The sequence below is a fragment of the Scleropages formosus genome, chromosome 19, assembly GCF_900964775.1.
Source record: "Scleropages formosus chromosome 19, fSclFor1.1, whole genome shotgun sequence".
NCBI lineage: Eukaryota > Metazoa > Chordata > Actinopteri > Osteoglossiformes > Osteoglossidae > Scleropages > Scleropages formosus.
The window spans coordinates 8,956,993-8,980,493 of NC_041824.1; the positions used below are offsets into that span (position 1 = coordinate 8,956,993).

At 40.0% G+C, this 23,501-nt stretch overlaps 2 protein-coding genes across 2 annotated transcripts; both read left to right on the top strand.

Annotated features, from left to right (window-relative positions):
• The first annotated feature begins 1,976 nt into the window (after positions 1-1,976).
• LOC108927639 (patched domain-containing protein 3-like) lies at positions 1,977-9,686 on the top strand. Its single transcript, XM_029246169.1, has 5 exons — positions 1,977-2,152; positions 2,449-3,277; positions 3,499-3,620; positions 7,334-7,479; positions 7,623-9,686. Exons 2-5 carry the CDS (start codon positions 2,540-2,542, stop codon positions 9,221-9,223), a joined length of 2,607 nt encoding a protein of 868 aa, XP_029102002.1. The 5' UTR covers positions 1,977-2,152; positions 2,449-2,539; the 3' UTR covers positions 9,224-9,686.
• A 2,769-nt stretch (positions 9,687-12,455) lies between these two features.
• On the top strand, positions 12,456-23,010 carry LOC108927763 (ras-related protein Rab-18). The gene is made up of 7 exons (XM_018741296.2): positions 12,456-12,628; positions 16,401-16,456; positions 18,847-18,908; positions 19,339-19,411; positions 19,749-19,867; positions 20,229-20,295; positions 21,126-23,010. Exons 1-7 carry the CDS (start codon positions 12,561-12,563, stop codon positions 21,296-21,298), a joined length of 618 nt encoding a protein of 205 aa, XP_018596812.1. The 5' UTR covers positions 12,456-12,560; the 3' UTR covers positions 21,299-23,010.
• Positions 23,011-23,501: the final 491 nt, after the last annotated feature.

Below are 23,501 nucleotides of genomic sequence, written 5' to 3' on the forward strand. Positions count from 1 at the left end.
TGAACACCAGCATAGTAGGAGAGTCGTGTGCAAAAAACAAAACTTCAATGTTGTATACACATACACACATAGTTATATACAATATACAGTATATAAATATGTATACAGTTGTATTGCTATAATTATTTCATCCAGATCAACCCAAACATATCTGCATTGTAATAATTCTACCAGTATAAGCTTGGGGGTGCTATCATAACAAAACTTGTACTTACCACACACAACAATGCATGGCGTCACAGGATTTTCTCACTCTACATCCTTAGCGAGGCATGTTTCTTCCACATAATGAAAGAGGAGCTTCTCTTTCTCATCAAAATTGGAAAGGAGGAGAAGAATCATGTCTTTCACATCTTCTGAGCACCCGTTCCTCTGTCCTCTCATAACTTGTAGTTTTGTGAAAGCCTGTAAGACACACTTGTTCTTGGTTCTTTCCTCATAAAGTCCAGCAGGCTTTTTGCTTTTTTTTTCAATGTTACTCAGGAAGGTCTCTTTAAGTGAAGTGGTAGCTTTCAGCAGTGTGTTGAGGCCCACGTGCATTTGGATTCGTTTGAAGATCACTTCGTGTTATTTGGCAATACCTGCAGAAATATTCAGAAACGCTAAAATTCTCAGTGAATCCACCAATACTGTGAGACCCCAAATTGTCACTTGCAATACAAAAAACAGTTCTTTTAACTGTTTTTTTCTGCCACAGTTACTGCATTTTCTTCCAAGTCCTTCAAGTCTGCAATTAGCTCTGAGAAAACTTTGTCATGGCCAAAGTGTTTGAAATCTTTTTTCCTCAACACAACATTTCAAGTGACATGTGATCTGTTATTTGATCTTATATGAGGTAATAAATTGGCCAGAGGAGGATAGGATAGCTAGTACTTTGTGCATTTACATTTATTCACTTAACAGATGCTTTTCTCCAAAGCAACTTACAATGGATACTATGTAGTGTTACTAGCCCACACACCTTATTCATCAAGGTGACATTAAACTGCTAGATACACTACTAACAATGAGTCACTCATCCATACATCAGTGAAGCACACTCTCTTTGTGACACTCACACACTATGGGGGAACCTGAACAGCATATCTTTGGACTGTGGGAGGGAACCCACACAGACACAGGGAGAACATGCAAACTCCACACAGACTGAGCAGGGATGGAACCCACATCTCTCACACCACGCAGGCGCTGTGAGACAGCAGCGCTACTCACTGTGCCACCATGCTGTGTGCTTGCTTTTTGCTGAGCCTAAGGGTTCACCACCCCAGATGCATCTTGATAAAGCATTAGTTTAAGACGTGTTGGGTTTTGAAAGAAGAACTCATTGTTTTTGTATACCTGCCATCACTGACATCACAAAGCACATCTGCGCATGGCAAATGTGTATGTTGTGCAACACAATTCTGCCATAGGTCAGACTCCACCAAACATTTCAAAGTCTCTTTCAAAGGAACATAGTAGGCAAACCTCAGTGACCTTGTTTCATCTCTTCCTAAGTAAACCTTTACAGGTTCTGTGTATTTGAACGTCTTTTTTAAAAGCCTTAGTTCTTGAATAAGCAGTTCTCATTAGTCCTTGATGACAAATGGTGAATAGGTCCAATTCTTTCACAATATCACATATTCTACCGATGTCCTCATCTGTTAACGATAAATCATGTTTCAGAAGTACATTCAATTTATTCAAAGTGTACACTCCAAGCAGGACTGGAACCAGCTCAACCTGCCACACCCCCACCCCGCAATTTGCAATTAATAAAAGACAAAACTTCAATTAAACTCAATGAAGAGCAAAACATGACTGAAGCCAGTTCTTTATACTTCCAAGAACAGCGAGGGACGGTGATACACACCTGTTAACAAACAGTTACAGCCCGCGTCTGGTGCTTGTCACTCTAAAGACGCCGGTATGACTGGTGCGCTGTAACCATGGAGACCTAATAACTACAAAAACTAACGAAACAGCTAAAAGTGACATAGAGACTGGAGAGCGCTCTCGAATCAGCAAACTATCGGGACTGTATGAGTTCACAAAGGCGATATAGTTTTATTTTCAGAAATGTCAAACGTTATTTTTTAATGGAACACAAAGTTAATACGTTTTGTTTATTATAGCAAGTAGGGTGATAGTATATACAGCCTTGTTTACTGTGGTAAGTGCCTTGAGTTACCAAACCCGTAAATTTCAGCAGATCACGGATGTTCGGGGCAGGGGTGGCACAGCGGGCAGTTCTAGTGCCTCGCGGCGGTTGGGTTGTGCGTTTTCCCTTTGCATCTGGCAGTATGTATGGGGTTTGCATGTTCTCTCCATATCACGCGAGTCCGCTGCAGGGTGATCACACCAAATAGTGTCACCCCGAAGATTAGCCTCGCGTGTTTGTTGTGTGTTCGTGCGAACAGCGTCAGTCAGTCTACCTGAAGTGACAACAAAGATCCCCGTTTCCTACAGACAGCTTTCACCCTCTAAGGCTTCTAAGCTAAGGCTCAGCCAGGTCCCTCTGTTAGACCGCAGACAGCGCGCGGTCCGCACGTGGGACACCATGAGTCGCTGGCGCACAGACTGCATCGAGAAGCCCCTGTCCAGGCTGCTGATGGCACTCGGCCGCGCCGTGGGCTCTCACCCCTGGCCTTTCTTCATCCTCCCCATGCTCATCTCGGCAGCGCTCGGAGGGGGATTCTACTTCCTCAAAGACAACGAGACGAACGACACCGAGGAGCAGTTCACGCCGGTCCACGGACCCGCGAAGCTCGAGAGGACTTTTGTGAAGCAGAACTTCCCCCTCGACGCGTCCGCCTTCTCCGCGCAGAGACTCTACAGCGAAGGGACGTTCGCATCTCTCATCGTCTCGCCGGTTCCTCCGGGCAACAACATCCTGAGCGAAGAGGCGTTCGCGCAGATCGTCGGCCTGGACGCGCTGGTGCGCAACCTGTCTGTGCGCGACGGGGGGCGCGATGTCACCTTTGCCGAGGTGTGTGCGAAGGCGCGCGGACGGTGCGTGCAGAACGAGATCCTGGAGATGATCGACTGGGACCCCGCGCAAATAGAAAGGAGCCCCATCGCGTTTCCCCAGCACATGGTGCAGGGACGCGGCCTGGTTTTCCTGGGAAACTCGCTTGGTGGCGTGACGGTGAACGAGAGCGGCTTCGTCCAGAGAGCCGAGGCGCTGCGACTTTATTACTTCCTCGAGGAGAACAGTGAGATGCAGATCATGGAAACGTCCTTATGGCTCGACGAGTTTCTTGAGGTCTTTCTCAGGCTGGACCTGAAAACAATGAAGGTAAAGACGTGAATCTGTTTTTACTGAGATTTCCTGTGAGTCACTCATTCAAAAACTACAACAGGCAATCGAGCGTCAACAATTAACCACAACTGTACTAAGTTTTTGGACTAAACTTGCAAGTACACATATTTTCACACAGTACTGGAAAGTCTCAACATTTTTACTAAACATTTTATTATTTAATGAGATGTTACTGTTTTATGTCTATATTTTCTCAGATCTCTTGTTTTACATCAAAATCAAGGGAAGAAGAGCTTGAAGCAAACAGTAAAGAAGTGATCCCGTTGTTTTCAGTGACATATTTTCTTGCTATTGGCTTCTCAGTTGTATCTTGCCTAAGGTTTGGAAATTGCTTTTTAAAATTCAATTAAGTTGACATATTTTGAAAGTTAACATTTATTTCCAGAGATAAATCACAAATGTACACTGGTCCCCATGAGTCATGTTATGAGTTACTAGCTTTTTTAAAATGCATTTTGCTGTTTTATATATGAATATATGTAGTATTTTGTTCTTGTTTCTATTTTCTAAAATGTCTTTTTTTCAGTCCAAAATGCCCTATGCTTGCACTCAGATATTTTCCCATACTTTATTCAATTTTAATTAATTATTAGGAACACTGAATATACCTCACAAAACACACACACCCACATTTTCAGAACCGCTTGTCCCATACGGGGTCACGGGGAACCGGAGCCTACCCGGCAACACAGGGCGTAAGGCTGGAGAGAGGGAGGGGACACACCCAGGACAGGACGCCAGTCCGTCACAAGGCACCCCAAGCAGGACTAGAACCCCAGACCCACCGGAGAGCAGGACTGCAGTCCAACCCACTGCGCCACCACGCCCCTTCTCACAAAACATCACAAAACAAATCCAATGCCAAAAACACAACAAAAATTCTTAACAAAGAAAAACAAAGTAAAGAAAAACATATTCGTTAAAAAAAAGACGACGTACGTCTTAAAAGGACTTTGAACTAAAGGATTTAAAATAACGCATATACAAGTATTATACAACACATTATAAGGTCTCATCAATATTATCCGTAAAAAACAGATATTCAGAACAAACCATCATTACACAATAGATTAACTCATAAGAAGACAACAAAATTGTAACAGCCAAAAACAAAACACATGCTCAAGTTAAAATATGACGGTATTCTTGGTTTTAAGTAAACTCATTTGAAATCAGCTTCCTCAAATTGCAATAAAACTGTCATCACTATATTAATTAACTTAATACAAGACATATTCCAAAATGACTAGTAAACACTAGTAAACTAGTAAAAAAAATTCTTAAATTAATATTAGAAGATGATTAATCAGGGTAGCTGGTAGCATTATGGTTCAAGCTGCTGCCTTTGGTTTGAGAGATTGCAAGTTCAAATCCTGCCTACTGCTGTAGTACCCTTGAGTACAGTTCTTACTCTATATTGTTCCAGTTAAAATTACCCAGCTGTATAAATAGGTAAATAATGGTAGGTATTTCACAATTGAAAATTGCTTAGGAGAAAGTGTTAGTTAAATGATATTAAAATCAGCCAAGTAACTTCTCAAAACGATGAACAATAAGGTTGGTTGCGGTGTCTTGTATACATTCAAAATGCATGTTGTTTCTCAGGGAGGGAAAGGATACCAGAAATCTGTAGGGGTTACAGTTAAAATAGGCTTTTCAATTGCTCCTTGACGTTCAAGTGACTCAGCCGTATGACATTCTTCTCCACCCTATTAGCATGGAGAAAATGTGAGTTCAAATCCTGAAGGGGGTGGTCTAGCCCCTTCGGTTGAATCTTGGCTCATATGCCCACCTTGAGCCTTTTTACAGCATCTGCTTTGACCCCCCCAGCCACTGGGGTCTTACTCCACTTTATAGCAAAGCTTTAGTGAGCAGACTGGGTTGTTGAACCAGGACTTGAGCAGACGACTCTTTAATGGGGCCAGCCAGAGACATACAAAGTACTGCTGGTGATGTTCAAAAGGAGCTACTTAACAGCTACACTACTGGGAGAGGAAGGGATAATTCAGCTTAAGAGGTATATGATGTACAGTGTACCCTACCCCATCATGGTACATGACCTCTCTCCTCATATACTTATTCCTGCCACCCCAGACACGTTTTATGGAAACACTTAGCCAAGCATTCCTCGCAACTGGCTCCAGCAGTACTTTATAAAAAGGAGCTGATTTGCAAAATCTTTGGACTATTGGAAAAATCTACGATGCAATTCTCTTTCCAGCTAGCCCATGTACCCACCTGCTAAAATATGACAGCAGAATTGCTGAGGTTTATTGCTGTGAGAGGCACATCTGAAGGCCCAAAGCAGGTACCAGTGGGCCTGTGCCAGTGACTAATCCACATATTGGGCCCATTTTGCTGTTACTACCTGATTGGGGCAGGCCATCAGTCTCGGAATGGGCATGAATAGCAGCTGCCAGTGGCACAACATAAAGAGTGTAGAAGAACAGGGAAAGTAGACAGTTGTACTTCACTAAGTATCCACTCCCTGAGGGAATCATTGATGTTACCTTTGCTACCTTGAGTCTACAGCATATGCACCCACTCTAAAAGATTTGGGCTGAAGCCCAGTCTGCTCAAGATGTTAAGGTCTACTGAAATGCGTTGTCTGGCAAGGGGAACCTCTCAGTTCTCTGCCCAGGTGATTGTGGCTTAAACCAGGTGCAAGTTCCATCTAACAGAATGCCCTGGCCCTGATATGTCGGGTTGACCATTACCTTTTTTGCTCACTGAGTGAGGATTCTGCAATAAGGCTTCGCATTCATTCAAAGCATTCTGATGAGACTCTAGTTGGTAAGGTAGCTTTATCACCTTTCTTATAGACAGGCCAAAGAGAGGACCCCTGTACTCAGGCTCTTAATGAACATACCTCTGCTAAGCGCAGCTCCCTGTAAAAAAACCTGCCCAAGGACTTCTCAAAAAGTGGAATAAAATTCTATCGTGAGACTATCCTGACCTTTAATTCTTTCAATTCATTTCATTAACCTCCAAAAGCTTAGATAAAGTGATATGGTTCTCCAAGCCATCGAGCCATCAATTTCTCCTAAAATCTCCCTTCTATCTCCAGGTCAGTTTTCATAACTCTGAAATGGCACTGTCTTCTATGTATAAAGTAGTAAAAAGGCACTGAATAGGAGCATGTGGAAATTATATTTTTTATTTTCACTCAAGGGGGTGCGGTGGCGCAGTGGGTTGGACCACAGTCCTGCTGTCCGGTAGGTCTGGGGTTCAAGTCCCGCTTGGGGTACCTTGCGACGGACTGGCGTCCCGTCCTGGGTGTGTCCCCTCCCCCTCCGGCCTTACGCCCTGTGTTACCGGGTAGGCTCCGGTTCCCCGTGACCCCGTATGGGACAAGCGGTTCTGAAAATGTGTGTGTGTGCGTGTGTAGGGGGTGCGGTGGCGCAGTGGGTTGGACCGCAGTCCTACTCTCCGGTGGGTCTGGGGTTCGAGTCCCGCTTGGGGTGCCTTGTGACGGACTGGCGTCCCGTCCTGGGTGCATCCCCTTCCCCCTCCGGCCTTACGCCCTGTGTTGCCGGGTAGGCTCCGGTTCCCCGTGACCCCGTAAGGGATGAGCGGTTCTGAAAATGTGTGTGTGTGTGTGTGTATTTTCACTCATTTTAAAGCAAATGACTTTTAGACTTTACCTTAAGCTAGAAAAGTCCCATGACTGATGGGCAATCCCATTCATGGTATACTCTGTTTCACACACTATGCTTCCAGGACAGAGGAACAGTGAGACCCTACAAATCTTACCACAGATTTTTAATTCATTATATCTTTTTTTTTACATAACCCAAAAATAAATTAAGGGATTAAGTTTCGTGAAGATGTTAATTGTGATGTAGCAGTTTGACTTAGAAACAAGTCCAAGCTAAAGTGTTCGTAAATTGAGGTTCCAGGTGTATTATGTCACATGATCAAAACTCATTGCCTATTTCTTAAGACAATAAAAAATGAAATTTTTATGAAAGACTTCAAATCCTTCTTTGAACTCTGCTTGTTAAAGGGGATTCTTTTTTCAACATATTTCAGGCTGGACAATGTGCGGAACAAGGCGTGGGTGGCCATTGCTGGGGTTATTTCTGCTGGACTGGCTGTGCTCTCCAGCTTTGGGATGCTGCTGTACATCGGTGTTCCTTTCCCTATGACAGTTGCTAATGCTCCATTCCTGATACTTGGTAAGCCATTCCCTTTCAATTTATGAACTGATTTTATAAGGAAATGTACATCGAAATTGCTAAGATGAAATAAATGTATAATACACATTGTGATTGTGGTTAAAACAGACGACATATTAAACTCAACGTTTTCTGCTTTTTAGGAATTGGGGTTGATGACATGTTCATCATGATATCTAGCTGGCAAAAAACTAAGGTCCATGATGAGGTCAAGAATCGTATGGCACACACCTACAAAGAAGCAGCCATTTCCATCACCATAACTACACTGACTGATGCCCTAGCTTTTTATGTTGGTATTTCGACTCCATTCCCTTCTGTTAAGTCCTTTTGCTTGTACACTGGTACAGCTGTTGTGTTCTGCTACATTTACAATATCACATTTTTTGGTGCATTTTTGGCCCTGAATGGAAGAAGGGAATACAGTAACAGACACTGGCTGACCTGCAGGAAGGTTCCAGTAGAATCATCACCAGAAAAATCTGCTATTTATAGTATCTGCTGTACTGGGGGCACTTATGATAAAAACACTGGAACAGAAGAAATTCATCCAGTCAATAATTTCTTCCTGAAATATTATGGCCCATTTCTGACAAAGCCATGGACAGTTTTCTTTGTGGTTCTCCTGTATGCAGGGTATTTGTCTGTAAGTATTTATGGATGTTTCCAGATTAAGGAAGGAATAGACATAAAAAATTTAGCACCAGATGATTCCTATGTTGTTAACTATTATAACGATGATAAAGAGTACTTCACAGAATACGGCCCAAATGTCATGATAGTTGTAACAGATGAATTTCCATACTGGAATAACACAGCAAGAGTAAGTCTTACCAGGAGTTTAGAAAAGTTTCTGAACCTACCATTCATTGATAAAGGTTTGTTTTTGTCTTGGCTGGATCATTATGAAATGTATGCAAATTTGACTTTGTTAGATATAAGTGATGAAACTAAGTTCAAAGCAAACCTATCTCACTTTCTTGAGTTAAATTACTTCAAACAAGATGTCAATTTCACTAATAATGAGATTTATGCTTCCCGCTTCTTTATACAAACAGTAAACATAACTAACGCTGCTGATGAAGAAAACATGTTGAATAAGCTACGAGACACTGCTAAGGAAGCTTCAGTTGATGGTCTTAACTTTCTGGTTTACCATCCTGCATTTATTTACTTGGACCAGTTTGCTGTTGTTGTGGACAACACCATTCAGAACATCCTTCTGGCCACAGGAGCCATACTGGTGGTGTCCTTCTTGTTGATACCAAATCCCCTCTGCTCCCTCTGGGTGACGTTTTCCATTGCATCTGTCATTGTGGGTGTGGCTGGATTCATGGCACTGTGGGATGTTAATCTGGATTGTATTTCTATGATCATTCTGGTCGTCTGTATCGGCTTTTCAGTGGACTTCTCAGCTCACATTTCGTATGCCTTCGTCTCCAGCAACAAGACAAGTGCGAAAGAAAAGGCTGTAGAAGCCCTGTTTACCCTTGGGTACCCTATTGTCCAAGGGGCTCTTTCTACTATACTGGGAGTAGTTGTACTGTCTGTATCGAAGAGTTACATCTTTCGAACCTTCTTCAAAATCATGTTCTTGGTTATCTTATTTGGAGCAATTCATGGCATTATTTATTTTCCGGTTTTCATGCTGTTATTTGATATTTATAAAAGTTTGTGCAATGTAATTAATAAAGGAAGTAAAAGGACAAATGAGCCAGTAGCACTAAGCAATTTCAGAATTTGAATGCTGATGGCACATGGACATCTTAAAAAATATGGGCTTTCCACTAACAGTGGTAATATGAGCTTATTAGCATTCCTGAACATCGTAATGTTTATCAAAAAAGAAAAATTGCAAAGGAGCAAAAAAGAACCCACAGGAGGTAATGACCAAGTAAATGATCTTCAAGGTCATGAATTCAAGTTCTAACCAATCCCTTCTGCATTTTCCAGGAGCTTTGAGAGTAAATTTTTCAGTTTCCATGGTGAAAGTATAGTACCCAAAATACAGGTACGTGTTGGAAAGCTATGCTGTTTTTATAAATGTAAATGTCAAAAGTAACGTGAAAAATGTATTTTGCCAAAAAGGGTGTTGTTAAGAGAGACCTTGAATATATATTTGATAATCATTATGTTAGCATTCACAGAATTCATAGAATTATATTACAGTTTGCGGGTGGTGCGGTGGTGCAGCGGGTTTGGCCGGGTCCTGCTCTGTGGTGGGTCTGGGATTCGAGTCCTGCTTGGGGTGCCTTGTGATGGACTGGCATCCCATCCGGGGTGTGTCCTCTCCCCCTTCAACCTTGCACCCTGTGCAAGGTTCCAGTTCGCTGCGACCTTGCTTGGGACAAGTGGTTTCAGACTGTATGTGTTTGTGTATTTGTGGTATTATTTTGAAAGTGTATAACATCTGTATTGAAGGTTTCCTGTAAGCCTTAGTAGACCACAATTTTATTTGCTAATTTTAATGCAAAGGAATGTTCTCGTGGAAAGAACTGTTGTGTAAAGCTTTGCTATCATCTCCATCCTGTACTGCAGTGTTATATATTCTTTAAAAAAATGAGCTAGTGAGTAAGGTGTTAAATTTGGGTAAGTAAAAGATTTTTTGTAATTTTGCTGTATTTGGAGTTTAATAAAGGGAAAAGTCCCCCAACTGTTGTCTCATCTGTTTCAGGTCTTCTCTCTGTAGAAAAGGGTGAGATTTTGTGATTTGCTATCCAGCTATTAGAAATAGCTATTAATACTGTGGCGCACAGCGCCATGGGTTTGGATGGGGTGAAGGACGCAGAGGCAGCCTTCATCCCGAACATTTTATTGAACACCAGCACACGGGGAAATAGCGCTCTCAGTCCGAGGACTCCGTTTCCTCCAGGACCTGTGAGTCTAGCCAGCCTTCCCAGCCTTCTTAGTGCCCCCAGGCTCTCTCTTCTTTCTCCCTCTGGCAGACGCAAACACCCCCTTATATTCCCCGTACGTCACCAAACACTAACCAATTACATTAAACACATTTCCAGCTAAAACACAGTAATGTGGGTCGTTAGAATACGACAATCTGCAAAAAGTTTGACTGAATGGTGTGTCCATTGCATCTTAATGAAAGGTAAGCTGTGATATTTATGGCAGTATGGCTCCTGTGGCCAGAAGGATGTTCTGAATATTCAGCAATGCAAATTTATAATGATATGCCATGAAAATTAAGCATTGTAAAAAAAATAAAACAGAGACTAAGTGACCTGTAAAATATTCATAATGATAGCTGATAATGACACTTACTAGAATGTCATATAGCTACTGATACTGACTGGGCAATATCATATCAAGTAACACTCAACCATTATCACCACCTCGTTGCCATACCAACCAACCAATGTCAATAAGAGCTTGTCCTAAGCAGGGTCACGGCAAGCTGGAGCCTATCCAGCAACACAGGGAGTAAGGCCGAAGGGGCAGGGGACACACCCTGGACTGTATGTCAGCCCATCACAAGGTACCCCAAACGAAGCTCGATCCCCAGACTTACCACACAGCGGGAACTGGCCAAACCCACCGCTCCACCAAGCCTCCCCTCGTTGATAGAGACTTCTCAAAATACAAGATGACCAGGGTTGATCAGACTCCAGCCTGTGTGCAGGTAGCACTACCTCGAACGCACTCCTCATCCCTGCTAATGAACAGCTATCTAGGTGTACTCTCCACATCCTCTGCAACAGCTCCAACAGCCTTCCCCTTCTTAACTGCCTGATACACAACACACCGTAAATCGTATAGAGTAACCTACATTTACATTCACATTTATTTATTTAGCAGGTGCTTTTTTCAATGCACTCTTATGTAGTGCCCACACATCTTATTCACCAAGGTGACTTACACTGCTAAATACACTACTTATAATGGGTCACTCATCTTCAACAAACTTCCAGCAAAGTCTTTGCAACATGCTTTAATGGGCATACACCTTACCCTCTGACCTTTCAAATGGCACTGTTCCACCAGTTCCTTGTTCTTCCTCTTTTTCCTCATCCTCCATACATTATTCTTGTAGGACTGTATATTCAAGGCTGATCAAGATTGAATATCTCAGTTTCTTTCTGAAATCGATCATTGACTGCTAGCGTTATGCCATCAGCAGAAGTCCAGAACTCTTTCATCCAATGACAAATGCTATATCAGGCAAATTCTACTTTTCTGCAGTATCTGCTGTATGGGCCCTGTTCTGTCCCCCTGATTCCTTGCCATGCTCCAGCCAAATATTACATACATTCAGTACTTCAAAGCCTTTTTTCCCCATTCATAAAAGAAATTATACATTATAAGAACACTATTTTAAGGTAATGTAATTCCTAAAATCACCAAAACTACGAGAACTATGCTCCTGCTGACTCCTTCACACATTTGTGATAGTTTTTTTTTTTTTTTATTTCTGTATATTTATTTTTTAAATTACTTTTTACCTATTTCTTTCATTTCTGCTAGCATTGTTGTAATACTTCTATATCTGGTTCTTTCTTCTATACATGATGTTAACGCTTGTGTTTTTTGTCAATAAAATTAAAAACCAAGGTAACATGACTTGGCACAACAGAACAAATGGAAATACAAATTCAGATACAAATTTGTCACAGCGTTTCCTTCTCTAATTTGAAAAAAAACTTTGACAAAAACAAGAGGATCATGAAAAAAAACAAGGAACCAGATTCAGATATTTCAACAAACAATGGCTAAGGAAATGGGAAAGGGGAAAACACACACACACAGTAAATTTAAAAAATTAATAAGAAAAAAAAATATAAAAGAAAAACCAATAAAAACTTAATCACATATAGTGTAAGACGTCAACAGAAGAACCGTTCTTTGGGGTTTTTAGAAATTATAATAGTGTTGCAATGTCTAATTTCTTATAAAAAGGGGAAAGCAGTGTTTCTACCGCAACCTTTCTCTACTGGCGGCACTCGGTATGTTGTGTGATGTCATTGCCGGTCAAACCGGAAGTTTACGTCAACGACGTCGACGCGCATGTATTTCATACGCGCTGGGAAAAGAAGAGCAACGTCAGACCCGTCCGCACACCGACAGCGGCCGACATGGACGACGACGTGCTCACTACACTCAAGATATTAATAATCGGTGAAAGCGGCGTCGGGAAGTCTAGGTGAGCTACTTTCGCCGCTGTCGTTAGCCAGAGTTAGCACCTGTAAACGCGTCTGCCAGCTACCATTCTTTGTTAGATCACAAAAACATCATGGCTACTGAAACAACAGAGCAGCCAGGAGGCCCGGCCGGCGTCGGCAGCTCGGCGCAGTGTCACCGACCGTGTCTTTTTCGGTCAACTGGGGTCGCACTGTGCCTCTTGCGGCGGTTGGAGAATATGCTTTAACTATGCATATATTTCGGGGAAAAGTCTGAGTAGCGACAGCAGCCTAAACCGCCGCCTAGGCGAAGAAAACAAGTTGTTTCGTCCTCGGAGTCCTCCGCGCGACTGTGTTTGTTTACAGACTGTGTGTCAGACGTACGATAGGAGCGACAGGACGAGGAATCCTGTGTGTCAGGAGAGCACAGCTTCCGCTTAGTTTAGCTAGTAGCTTTTTGAAACCAGTGCCCCTAGGAAATTCGAAAGTCCATTTCTGTGTCTGTTCTCTTCTCAGAAGTTCGGTTCTGAGTTTATCAACGTTTGTTCTGGACTTGTTTTTGTCATTAAGTCACCTGCTTTACTCTGCAGTCTAGATATATTTGCCACTTTTGCGCTGCGCAGTGAACTCTAGCAGTGATTATGACCTAAGTACTTTTTGTTTTATCGATGATGTAGATGCTCACACTCACTTTTTTCCACTTGTAGTACATTTTGTTTCTCGTGGATAGCGACTACTCACGCAGGCCGTTGTTGGGTGAAAATAATTAAGCAGCACAGGTGTTTTTTTTTTTTTTTTTCTACCCCCCCCCGTTCAGCAGGTTAGACCAATTAATCCAGTTTGTTTTTGCTAGCATGCCACATTGTAGTAGTCAAAGTGTTTAACTTTAGAGCAAATGAAGTACAAATGGTTTATCTGTTTTCCATAGCGGTGCTAGTTTGTTCAGAATTTACTTTTGTTGAATCATTGTGTTGAGGCAACTGTTGCGTTGTTTTATGTTACCTGAAGTTCAACACAATATTTCATGCTGGGGTGTAGGGATTGATCAGATCCTGTAGGTTTCAGGTTCCTCATCTTTAACCATCTTTGACCGACTGACTATATATATATATATATATATATATATATATATATATATATATATATATATATATATATATATATATAAAATTAAAAAAATATTATAGGTTGTAACCATGACAGTAATAATAGCATTTGGGAGATGGGTTGCATATCCTACCTGAAATAATCAGACATCAGATTGATTTTGTATGTAACCACCTTTTTTAGTTTCGCTATGGCAGCATTGCTGTACTTTCACTTCTGTGATGATTGAAACTGCAGTAATCGTGTGATGTAACATCATCTTTGAGTTTGCATAACAAACTCGAAACTAATTTGACTTGTAGCAGTTGTAACCCTTCAATGTTTTTTCATTTTTTTGCTGTTTAAGTGGTAAAACAGTGTCAAAGTTTATTTTCGTATCCCCATCAAATCCCTACTCTTCTTACAAGACAGGAATTAAATACGGAGACCCTGTCATACAAGAGGATGGCAAACAGGCTGAGAAGTACAACTTAATTCAATATTTTAATACGATAGGCTCTTACTGTTACAATTTAGTGTAGCAATAAGCATCTTCACTGTAAAATGATGTTGTTATTAATGAAACACAGGTCAGACACACAGACCATATGGCTTTCTTAGAGCAGATTCCTCAAATATTTTGGTTGTGTGAGAGCACCCACTCATTACACATTTCAACAGGAAGACAAATTTGGCTTTGGGTTGCATACCCTACCTGAAATACTGCATGGTTTGTAAAATTTTTTTTTTTAATACGGTTTTATGCAGAATGTGCATAATCATGGTGCATAATTGTTTTCTTTGTTTACTATTGTACTACCTGATACCTTCTACATTTTGATCTGATTGGCGAGGCATTTGGAGACTGCATCTTTAACAAAGAGAAAATTGTTAGTTGCTGCTTGAAATCTTTAATACCTCTAGTTTTTTTTTTCCTTCCCTGCGGCATTTGACAGGATTGTTAATGTTTTAACAAGATTAGTTATGAGACTTAAAGAATGGAATTTTATGATTGCATTAAATGATGCTTTATTTTTCATGGAGAAATGTGCTCTTTGTGTACAAAATGTAATTCCTTTTCTGAAAGGAAGGAATGCAGTAGCATCGCAATGCAAGATCAGTTTTTCATCATTCTGCTTCAGTAATAACTAATTCAGCTAGATGACTTTGACTAGATAACTGGATGTCTGATTCATTGTTTTGTCATTCACAATTTGTAACTATAGGTCGTTTTCTGATGTAAACTAATTTATTTGAAATTGATAGATAATGATGCTTGTGACTTACATGTGTTGACTTATGGGTGGTCAGTATATGTTCTGTAACACAAGGGAAAATGGACTTTGCCCTGCTAATCTGTACTCATTGATGTCATTTAACAGCATGGCAGTAAGAAGGTCTTTGAGTCATGACAGTATGCTTTGGTACATTGGCCTCTTGTACCCTAAAACCTGTTGGCAAATGGGCAGGGATCAGTTATACAGTGTGCGTTGTTGTTATTACTAATAATACTTTTTAGAAAGTCCTTATCCCCCATTCATTTCTCATTTTTGTGTATTGCAAAGTTTATAAAAAAAGGCACAACAGTGTCATATTTATAACTAAGTAAAACTGAAATGAAATGAGGATGCTTTTAAAAGTATATTAAAATAAAAATTCAGTTTCCCTTAAATTACAAATTGAGTTCATCGTTGTTATGAATGTTTAATATAGTCAAATGTATTGAATTTTCATGAGATCACACACAAATGTTATTGAGGTCCACCTGTAGTGAGTTTTAGTCCACCTCTGTTCAGTTCCATGAGAGGAGAATCATTATTTCTGCCTGTGAGGTAAGGTGCACTGTCCTGAAGACCAAAGGAGCAGTCTGTGTTTCTTCAGAATGAAGATGGCAGCAGAAATGAAAGGCTGAAAAGGTTATTAAAAGGTTCCCAAAGAGTTTAATGTTCCTACAACAACAGTTAAGTCTGGATGGGGGTGGGTGATGTAGCACTGCCATTCTCTCAAAATACCCAGGTTCCAATCCTACATCCTGCTGCAGTATTGAGCTGTATAAATGGCTGAATATTTGTAAGTAACCCAAGCATAAGTCACTTAGCAGAATAGTGTGAGCGAAATAAGTAAATGTCACAAAGATGGGGCAGTGTTTTTTCTCATTAATGAGAAATTAAACTTTCAAAAAATGTTTTTTTGTCATGTTTTATACTAGTGGGGGGGCATTTGTTCAAATTTTGAAGTACAATAAAGTATAGTTAAGGTGGGGTTGAATGTATGATATTGTTTGTTATTTAATGGGTCTGTTTTTCACCTTAAGAGGAGGAAAAGTGTTTAGCCCATACTATGGTATTTCTGGAGAAATTCTCTTGAGGTTGAACTGGCTGTGGCTTTGAGTAGGAATAAAGAAAAATCTACTGTAATACTTATGTGAAATGCACTTTTGCTTTCTGAATTGTATGTCACTTTGGATGAAGATGTGTGCTAAATGAATATATAAATGAAGCTGTCAAAGTGGCTTCACGCTTTCCACATTGTCATCGTGTGCACTGAAGAGTGCAGTTTTTTGCAGATACCTTTATCCATTATGTTAGATCTGTGTTTCTTCATTCAGCAAGCACATGGCACATTTGTAACTTTTGTTTTTGTGTGGAAAGTTGCATAGTTGCTCCAAGGGACTCACATCCTCTCTAATTATGCCTCTCCATTTTTCAGCCTTTTGTTAAGATTCACCGATGATACATTTGACCCAGAGCTTGCAGCAACCATAGGTAAGTACAAATACGTTTAAATAACTTGAAACAAGGTGACATAACTGACTTAACAGATGAACAGTTCAGTACCAAAAATCATACTGATTGTCTATACCTGACATTTATGGGAGATGTTGGGTGTCTTAAGTAACACCTGGCATGAGGAGAGTGCTAGGTGTCTCAGCAGCCTTATGTCTTATAGTAAGAGAAATGTGGACTGGAATTAGTCTGCAGAATATAATGCTGTGATGTCACTTACAAAACTAACTAGTAAATTTGTGAAGGATTGCATATTTACAAATTCCTTGGTTTCATGTATAATATTTATGCAGCATGATTACATATGAGTAAAACTTAATGATTTTGCCCTATTGTTTGGATTAGATATACAGCATATTACAGTAGTGGTAGATTAGTAATCAAATGAAAGTCAGGACTACCAGGCAATGAACTAACATTGGATGACTTGGTATGCCCTAGAATATCTCGCGCACTCATCGTCTGAACCGCTTGTCCCGTACGGGGTTGCAGGGAGCCGGAGCCTTACCCGGCAACACAGGGCGAAAGGCTGGAGGGGGAGGGGGCACACCCAGGACGGGATGCCAGTCCCCTAGCATATCATGGAGTATAAAAAAAATAGATAATTTGTAAGGTAACCTTAAAGGTCTAAACAGACCATTCTCTTTGTGGTTAAAGAACAAAAGATTTATGCTTACTGCTTCCCCCTGGAAATTGTGCATTGTGTTATTTCACTCTGGAATGTTTTCAGGTGCACAGTGGGTTTTCATGCTGTCACAGAACCAGCTGTTTTTTGGGCACCTGGATGCAATAAAATGTATTCTTATGACAGGCATGTAATGCTGGAATTTGACTTGGTCTCCAGTATTCCTTTGTCATACAGCTGTCCTTTTAGAAGTACAAGTCTCTTTTCCCAGATATTTTCCACCTTCTTGTGCTTAAAGTAGGTGGTGCTTTGTGATGATTTAATAGCTTTTATTTTGGAGTATCTTTAGACATTTTGAGAAAGTGTATTTGGGTTGCTCCTAGACAGCCTGTAACATTATTTTACTTGGTGTCTCTCTCTCCACAAAGATAAGTCCAATAATTGTGTTCAGTCAATACCCAGTAATGTGGGGACATTAAATGTAATACAGTATTGTAACATTAGGAGGCAGTGTTGCACTGAAAATGTGAACATAAAGTAGAGCCTTGTCATTGGGTCAGGCTATCAATGGCAGCTGAGGATGTTAAACATGTGCATTCACTTGTGTAGCAATCCTGTGGACCTTAGACAGTCATCTGTGCCATGGAGACCCCGAGAAGAACATACTGTTTCTCTTTTGCACCAAGAGAAGCAGTTACACACACACACACACACACACACACACACGACAGCAACTGACCAGGGCTGCCTAGAGGTTTCAAGCTCAGATTTGTGGGGTCTAGTATGCTCTGAACAAATGCGGTATCTCTATTAAAAAAAAAAAAAAAAAAAAAAATTAAACATGCATTCTGAGAATCTTTGTGACCCAGCATGATGGATATTGAAATTCTTATATTTGTCATTATTTGTTACGGGCCAACATATTTTCAGTCCTATATTTATGCTAGTCAGTGGATGGGTTCAGATTCCTCATAAAATCATAGCCTCTAAAAAGCTGAATGCGGGCTGTCATTTACTGACCTCTTTTATATTCCAAACAGATGCAGCTAGCTACTGAACGTATGTTGAACAGAGTTGCCTGCTGTGAAAACCACGGGTTGCTTTGCGTACAGTGTGCAGCTCCTCTTGCTGTGGTTGTTTATGCACTGCAGGCTACATTACTAGTTTTTCTTTATGACCACTGACATGGCTGAAGGTCACTGGGGCGACTGCACACCCACATCTCTTCTCCCCCTGTCCTGGCAGCCACCTCGACCTAACTTGTCATCCTGCTGGAAATTTGACCGGGAATTCAAAACAGTCTGTCTAGGCATTTATTTTTACTGATAAACCTTTCATTTCCATGCTAAAAAAAATCAGTGATTTTGTCTTCTGAGTTTATCATGAAAAATGCAGTGAGAGGAGTAGAGACAATGTTTCTGTTTTGTTGCCTTGCTTTTTTTTTTTTTTTTTCTCCAAGACCATAATTCCTTTCTTCTTGGGCTGACCATAGTCCACAAGTGCTTTTCTTTTTTTATTCTAAATCAGTAGTAGTATTATCATGTCTTAAGTTCAGTTAAAATATTGATCCTTGGTAAGAAATGTCACAATTGTTTCTTAAAGCATGTTTTGTTCTGCTGAGATCTTTGTATTCTTTAAACTGATGTCAGTGTTCCATTCTGAAATGTAATGCTAACCATATTTCAAACAAGGTGAAGTATTCCAGCTGGTTCTTTTGTCAACAATGCTCTCTCCCGTGATGCAGGTGTTGATTTCAAAGTGAAAACAATTTCGGTGGATGGTAACAAGGCAAAACTTGCCATCTGGGTAAGTTATAGTCTTGGTTGTAATGTGCATTGAGTCTGTCTTTGTGAATCAGTTTTCATGGTGTCAAATTGGGATATATACATGAATGTACCTTAAAGAACGCATATGCCATATGAAAGAAATAAGATATTGAACATCTTTCACTGTTGGAATATATCCACAATTGCTTTTAATGACTTTGTGTATTGCGCAAAGATTTACCGTTCAATAATTTTTCTACACAGTGGTGATTTTGATGTCCTTTCCATATTATCTCCTGTCCATAATTTCGCCAACAGATGGCGCAAATACAAAATCTATAGCACTGCCTTAAGTCTTCGTTTTAAGAAGGTGGAATAATACTTATTGTTTTAATGTTTTCTCTCATCCCTAGTGCTCAGTGAGCCATATTTTCCTTTGTGTCTTTCACTGATGGAATGTTTTTTTGCAGGATACTGCTGGCCAAGAGCGTTTTAGAACTCTGACACCTAGCTACTATCGTGGCGCTCAGGGAGTCATCTTGGGTACAGTAGATGCTTTCTAACACAAACTTACTTTTTAACAAATAGTGGGTGTAAAGGTGGGGGTTTTCCCACACTTGTTTTTGTATTGCTGAACTACAATATTTACAGTGTGTACTTAAATCATTTCATGATTTAAATTATTTGTTTTCAGTTAATAAAATCAAAAACATAACATTTTATTTTACCAGTCATTGCTAACTTGGTGTTGAATCGGTACAGGAATCACAGACTACTTATTGCTTTGTGTGGATGGAATGATCATGGCATATCTTTGTTTTCTTGCTGCAAACAGAAAACATCTTCATGTTAATTTTCATATTTTCCTTATTTTTTTTAGTGTATGATGTTACAAGACGTGATACATTTTCCAAACTTGATAACTGGCTGAATGAGCTGGAGACATACTGTACAAGGAATGACCTTGTCAAGATGCTGGTTGGGAACAAAATTGATAAGGTGAGCAAGTTTTATGTATTTTCTGTAAACTTTGTATTGACTAGCTACGGTGCCTGGCAGATAACAGGTGGTTACATGGGTCTCCTTCTATTAAAGCTCCTTTTAATACATCCATTTAAGACTTCATTTGGTCCAGTGTCAACTGACTGAAAACCACATGATATAGTGACACAAATATGCACTGCACTGCAATGTGTTGTTGTATTATATCTTCTAACCTGAAAATTAATGCTTTCAAAAAAATTTTTTCCACCTATAGTATTTTTCACTTTTTTTTTTCCTCTTTTTCAATTTGTGTATTTGCCCTTTCTTATAACATCTGACAACTGCATGTGAGATATTATCATTTTTTTTCTTTTAGGAAAACCATGAAGTAGATCGGAGTGAAGGCTTGAAGTTTGCGAGAAAACATTCCATGCTTTTTATAGGTAAGACAGGATGAAACCTCTTGGAGAAATGCTAAGATAAATTGCAGGCGATTATGAGAAGGAAACTTTCTTGAATTACTTGCACTAGAATGTCAGCTTGCATGTGCTTTTTTTTAATACAATATTTTCATCTGTCATCCAAAGCCATTATTTTCAAACTTCAAGTACAATACCATTGTGGCGATTTCTTTTGGTATGAGTACTGGATGTGAATCATAATAAAAATTAATGATACTGTACATGCAAAGCAAGATGAAGCTTGTATTTTCCATTTAGTTTGTTAAATAATGAAAGTCTTTTAGGAGGTTTCTTCCATTGTAAAACTGAGATTGCTTAAATAGTTGGAAAAATAACTATTTATTGAAATCATTTTTCCCTGTCATCACCATATTGAAGCTATGGTGATAGCTGTTTGAAATATGGTTATTTAAAAATTTCATGGCTTATATAGCTTCAGCTGTAATTTTTTATTCCACGTGAGTTCAAATTACTTTGGCCTCTGGCTGAGATGTTAAGCATCACATCTAACACTGTGTAGCTGTGAAAATTGATGTAAAGGTCAATTTACATCACTTGTGTCATGAGCTTGAAATTAAATGAGACTTCTGTAATGGAACTCTCTCTCTGCCATTGGTTTTATTTGAAGTTCACTTAACACATCTCAAATTTTCCATTTTAATTTCTGAAAACTTTCATATTTTGTCCTAGCAGTAGGCACAGAAGTTGGCTGGTCAGTTGTGCTGTTCTAATGCAGTGATGGATGTCCTTCTGACATTTTCTTTCGCATTGTCTCTCACCCTCTTTTCCAATCCAATACCCTGTCGACGCAGAGGCCAGTGCGAAAACCCGTGACGGTGTGCAGTGTGCTTTTGAAGAGCTGGTGGAGAAGATCATTCAGACACCGGGGCTGTGGGAGAGCGAGACACAGGGTCGGGGTGTACGGCTGTCTGACCAGCAGCAGGGTGGGGGTGGGTCCTGCGGGGGGTATTGCTCCTTGGTGTAACAATGCTCAGAAGAAAACCCCAACACACACATGAACCGTCAAATGTAAGGAAAAAACGTATGATGAAAACATCATTTTTCTAACTATTTAAACAGCTTCTGGGGTGTAATGGCTGTACTTTGCACACCCAGTAGCTGCCTTTGTAGGGAAAAAGCTGTTTGCACACTTCCTGTTGTCATGGTTGCACGAATTGATTGCGAAACACATCACACTCATCTCTGCAACCTCAGACCCCTCCTGAATGACGTAGCATGAGGAGCGCCGCAACTCTGCTCCCTGAGCGTGGTTGGCGTTGCCACGGTGCGTGCCAGAGAACAGCGAGCAAAGTACTTGTCCAAGGGTAGTTGATGGTCGCAGATTCCAAACGGAACCTTCTGAGAGCCATTGAAGGCGATGGCAGAGATGAGCGTGTCTATCCCTGTCACCTTTTAAAATGTGTTTTTATCTCCTACTTGACATCACATTTGTTGTTTCTGTTCTGCTTTCCCCAGTTTCTGAATGAGCAGAGATGTTATATTTTGTAAAAGTAAGCACAGCCACCTGAAAACTATTTGTACAATATTCCACTTTCTGCTGAGCACGATGCCTTATTTTCCTGAATTATGACAGAAAAAGTTGCAGAGGAATGATCACTTGATTATTTTATCAGCCAAAGCTCTGTCTGACCAGATATATTTTGCACAAGCATCTGTTGTCCAGAGCAAGCTAGTTGTTGGGAATAATAGTTACCAACATTTTGGAACAAAGTTTTACAGCTTTTATGAACTGGCCTCCACACTAAAAATGTTAGGGTGTATAAGTTGCAGAGCCTTTGTGTTGTTTGCAAAGTAACAAAGTTTTACTACACTAATAGCTTGTGTTAAGACTACTTCCAACCCACTGCATAAAAATTATAAACTCTGCTCCTGGGAAAAGAGTTTGCACATCTGCTTGTTGATTGGTGTACAATGTCCATCATGCTATGGTAACTAATTTGAAAAATAAAAGATGTCGGGGAAATACATGGTCATTAGGAGAGGTGTCTGTTTCTACTGGACATGAAGAAGGATGCAGTACAGTGGGCCATACATGGTTATCTGGGCCCACCTTCTGTGTTGTAGGTCTCTCCCCTCCTGTACATGTCCTTCACGTTCAGACTTTTTATATTCATGTATGTTTTTGTGTATGCTTCTTTGTCTTTTTTTAATTACCTGTATTTTGTTGGCATGGGACATTACACGGAATTCTTAGAATGGGTATAAATTCATGTTAAAGGGGGTGAAGGTGCATGCTTTTTTGTTGATTCATAATGCATAGTTTTACTTACTGCATGGAACATTGTGTTGTGTCTTCTGAAAGTGTACTGTTTCAAATGCTTATTCAATAATAAATAGTATTATCTTGCAGAGGCCGTGTTGGACAGACTGCTCAACTCCTCACATTTAACAAACCAAAAATTACTTCTGTATTTCATGTTGCGCTTTGTTCTTTGTAGACACGTTAACATATGTGTACATGTATGCATATAGCCTATATAATGTATCATCATTCATAAAGTATATGCATCTTAACACAATGTTCACATGCAAAATGCATAATGTTTACTAAATGCATTACATATAAGTGAATACCCTGAACGTAGTATACTTCAAAAGATTGTTAATGCTTCTGTAACTTCTTAAGGAGCTGACAAATACTGCATAGTATATTGTAAAATAAAATGATTGCGTTAATAGGTAATTTCTCTTGGTCCCTTTCCTGCAGTTCACAGTATAGGCCCTCAATACATAGGAAACACCTTTTCAGTGCATAATCAGTGTCTATGGTTTCAGTGTTTATAGAAAAAAGAAAAAAAAAAAAAAAATTAGTAATTGTTAAAGCAGAAAGCCCACCTTACTAAAACAGTTTCTCTAGGGCTTAACTCCACACAAATTAAATTATTTGGTTTTGAAATTTTGCCAAAACCTGGTGGAATTGAGTTTACTCTGAGGACCTGTGAGGCTTGTTTGCATGAGACTTGCTAGTGGCTCCATATTTTTGCCCTCCAGTGTGTGTAGGACAGAAGGAAAAGATTGAGGGAATAATGTGAAATGTTTCATACTTGTATGTTAAGCTTACAGCTACAAAAGAGCCTGACTTTGCTGAACTCTTTCTAAAGACAGCAAAGAATTATACCTGGCTGTAATTAAGGTCATATCAGCACATGTGAGGCCAGATTGTTTAT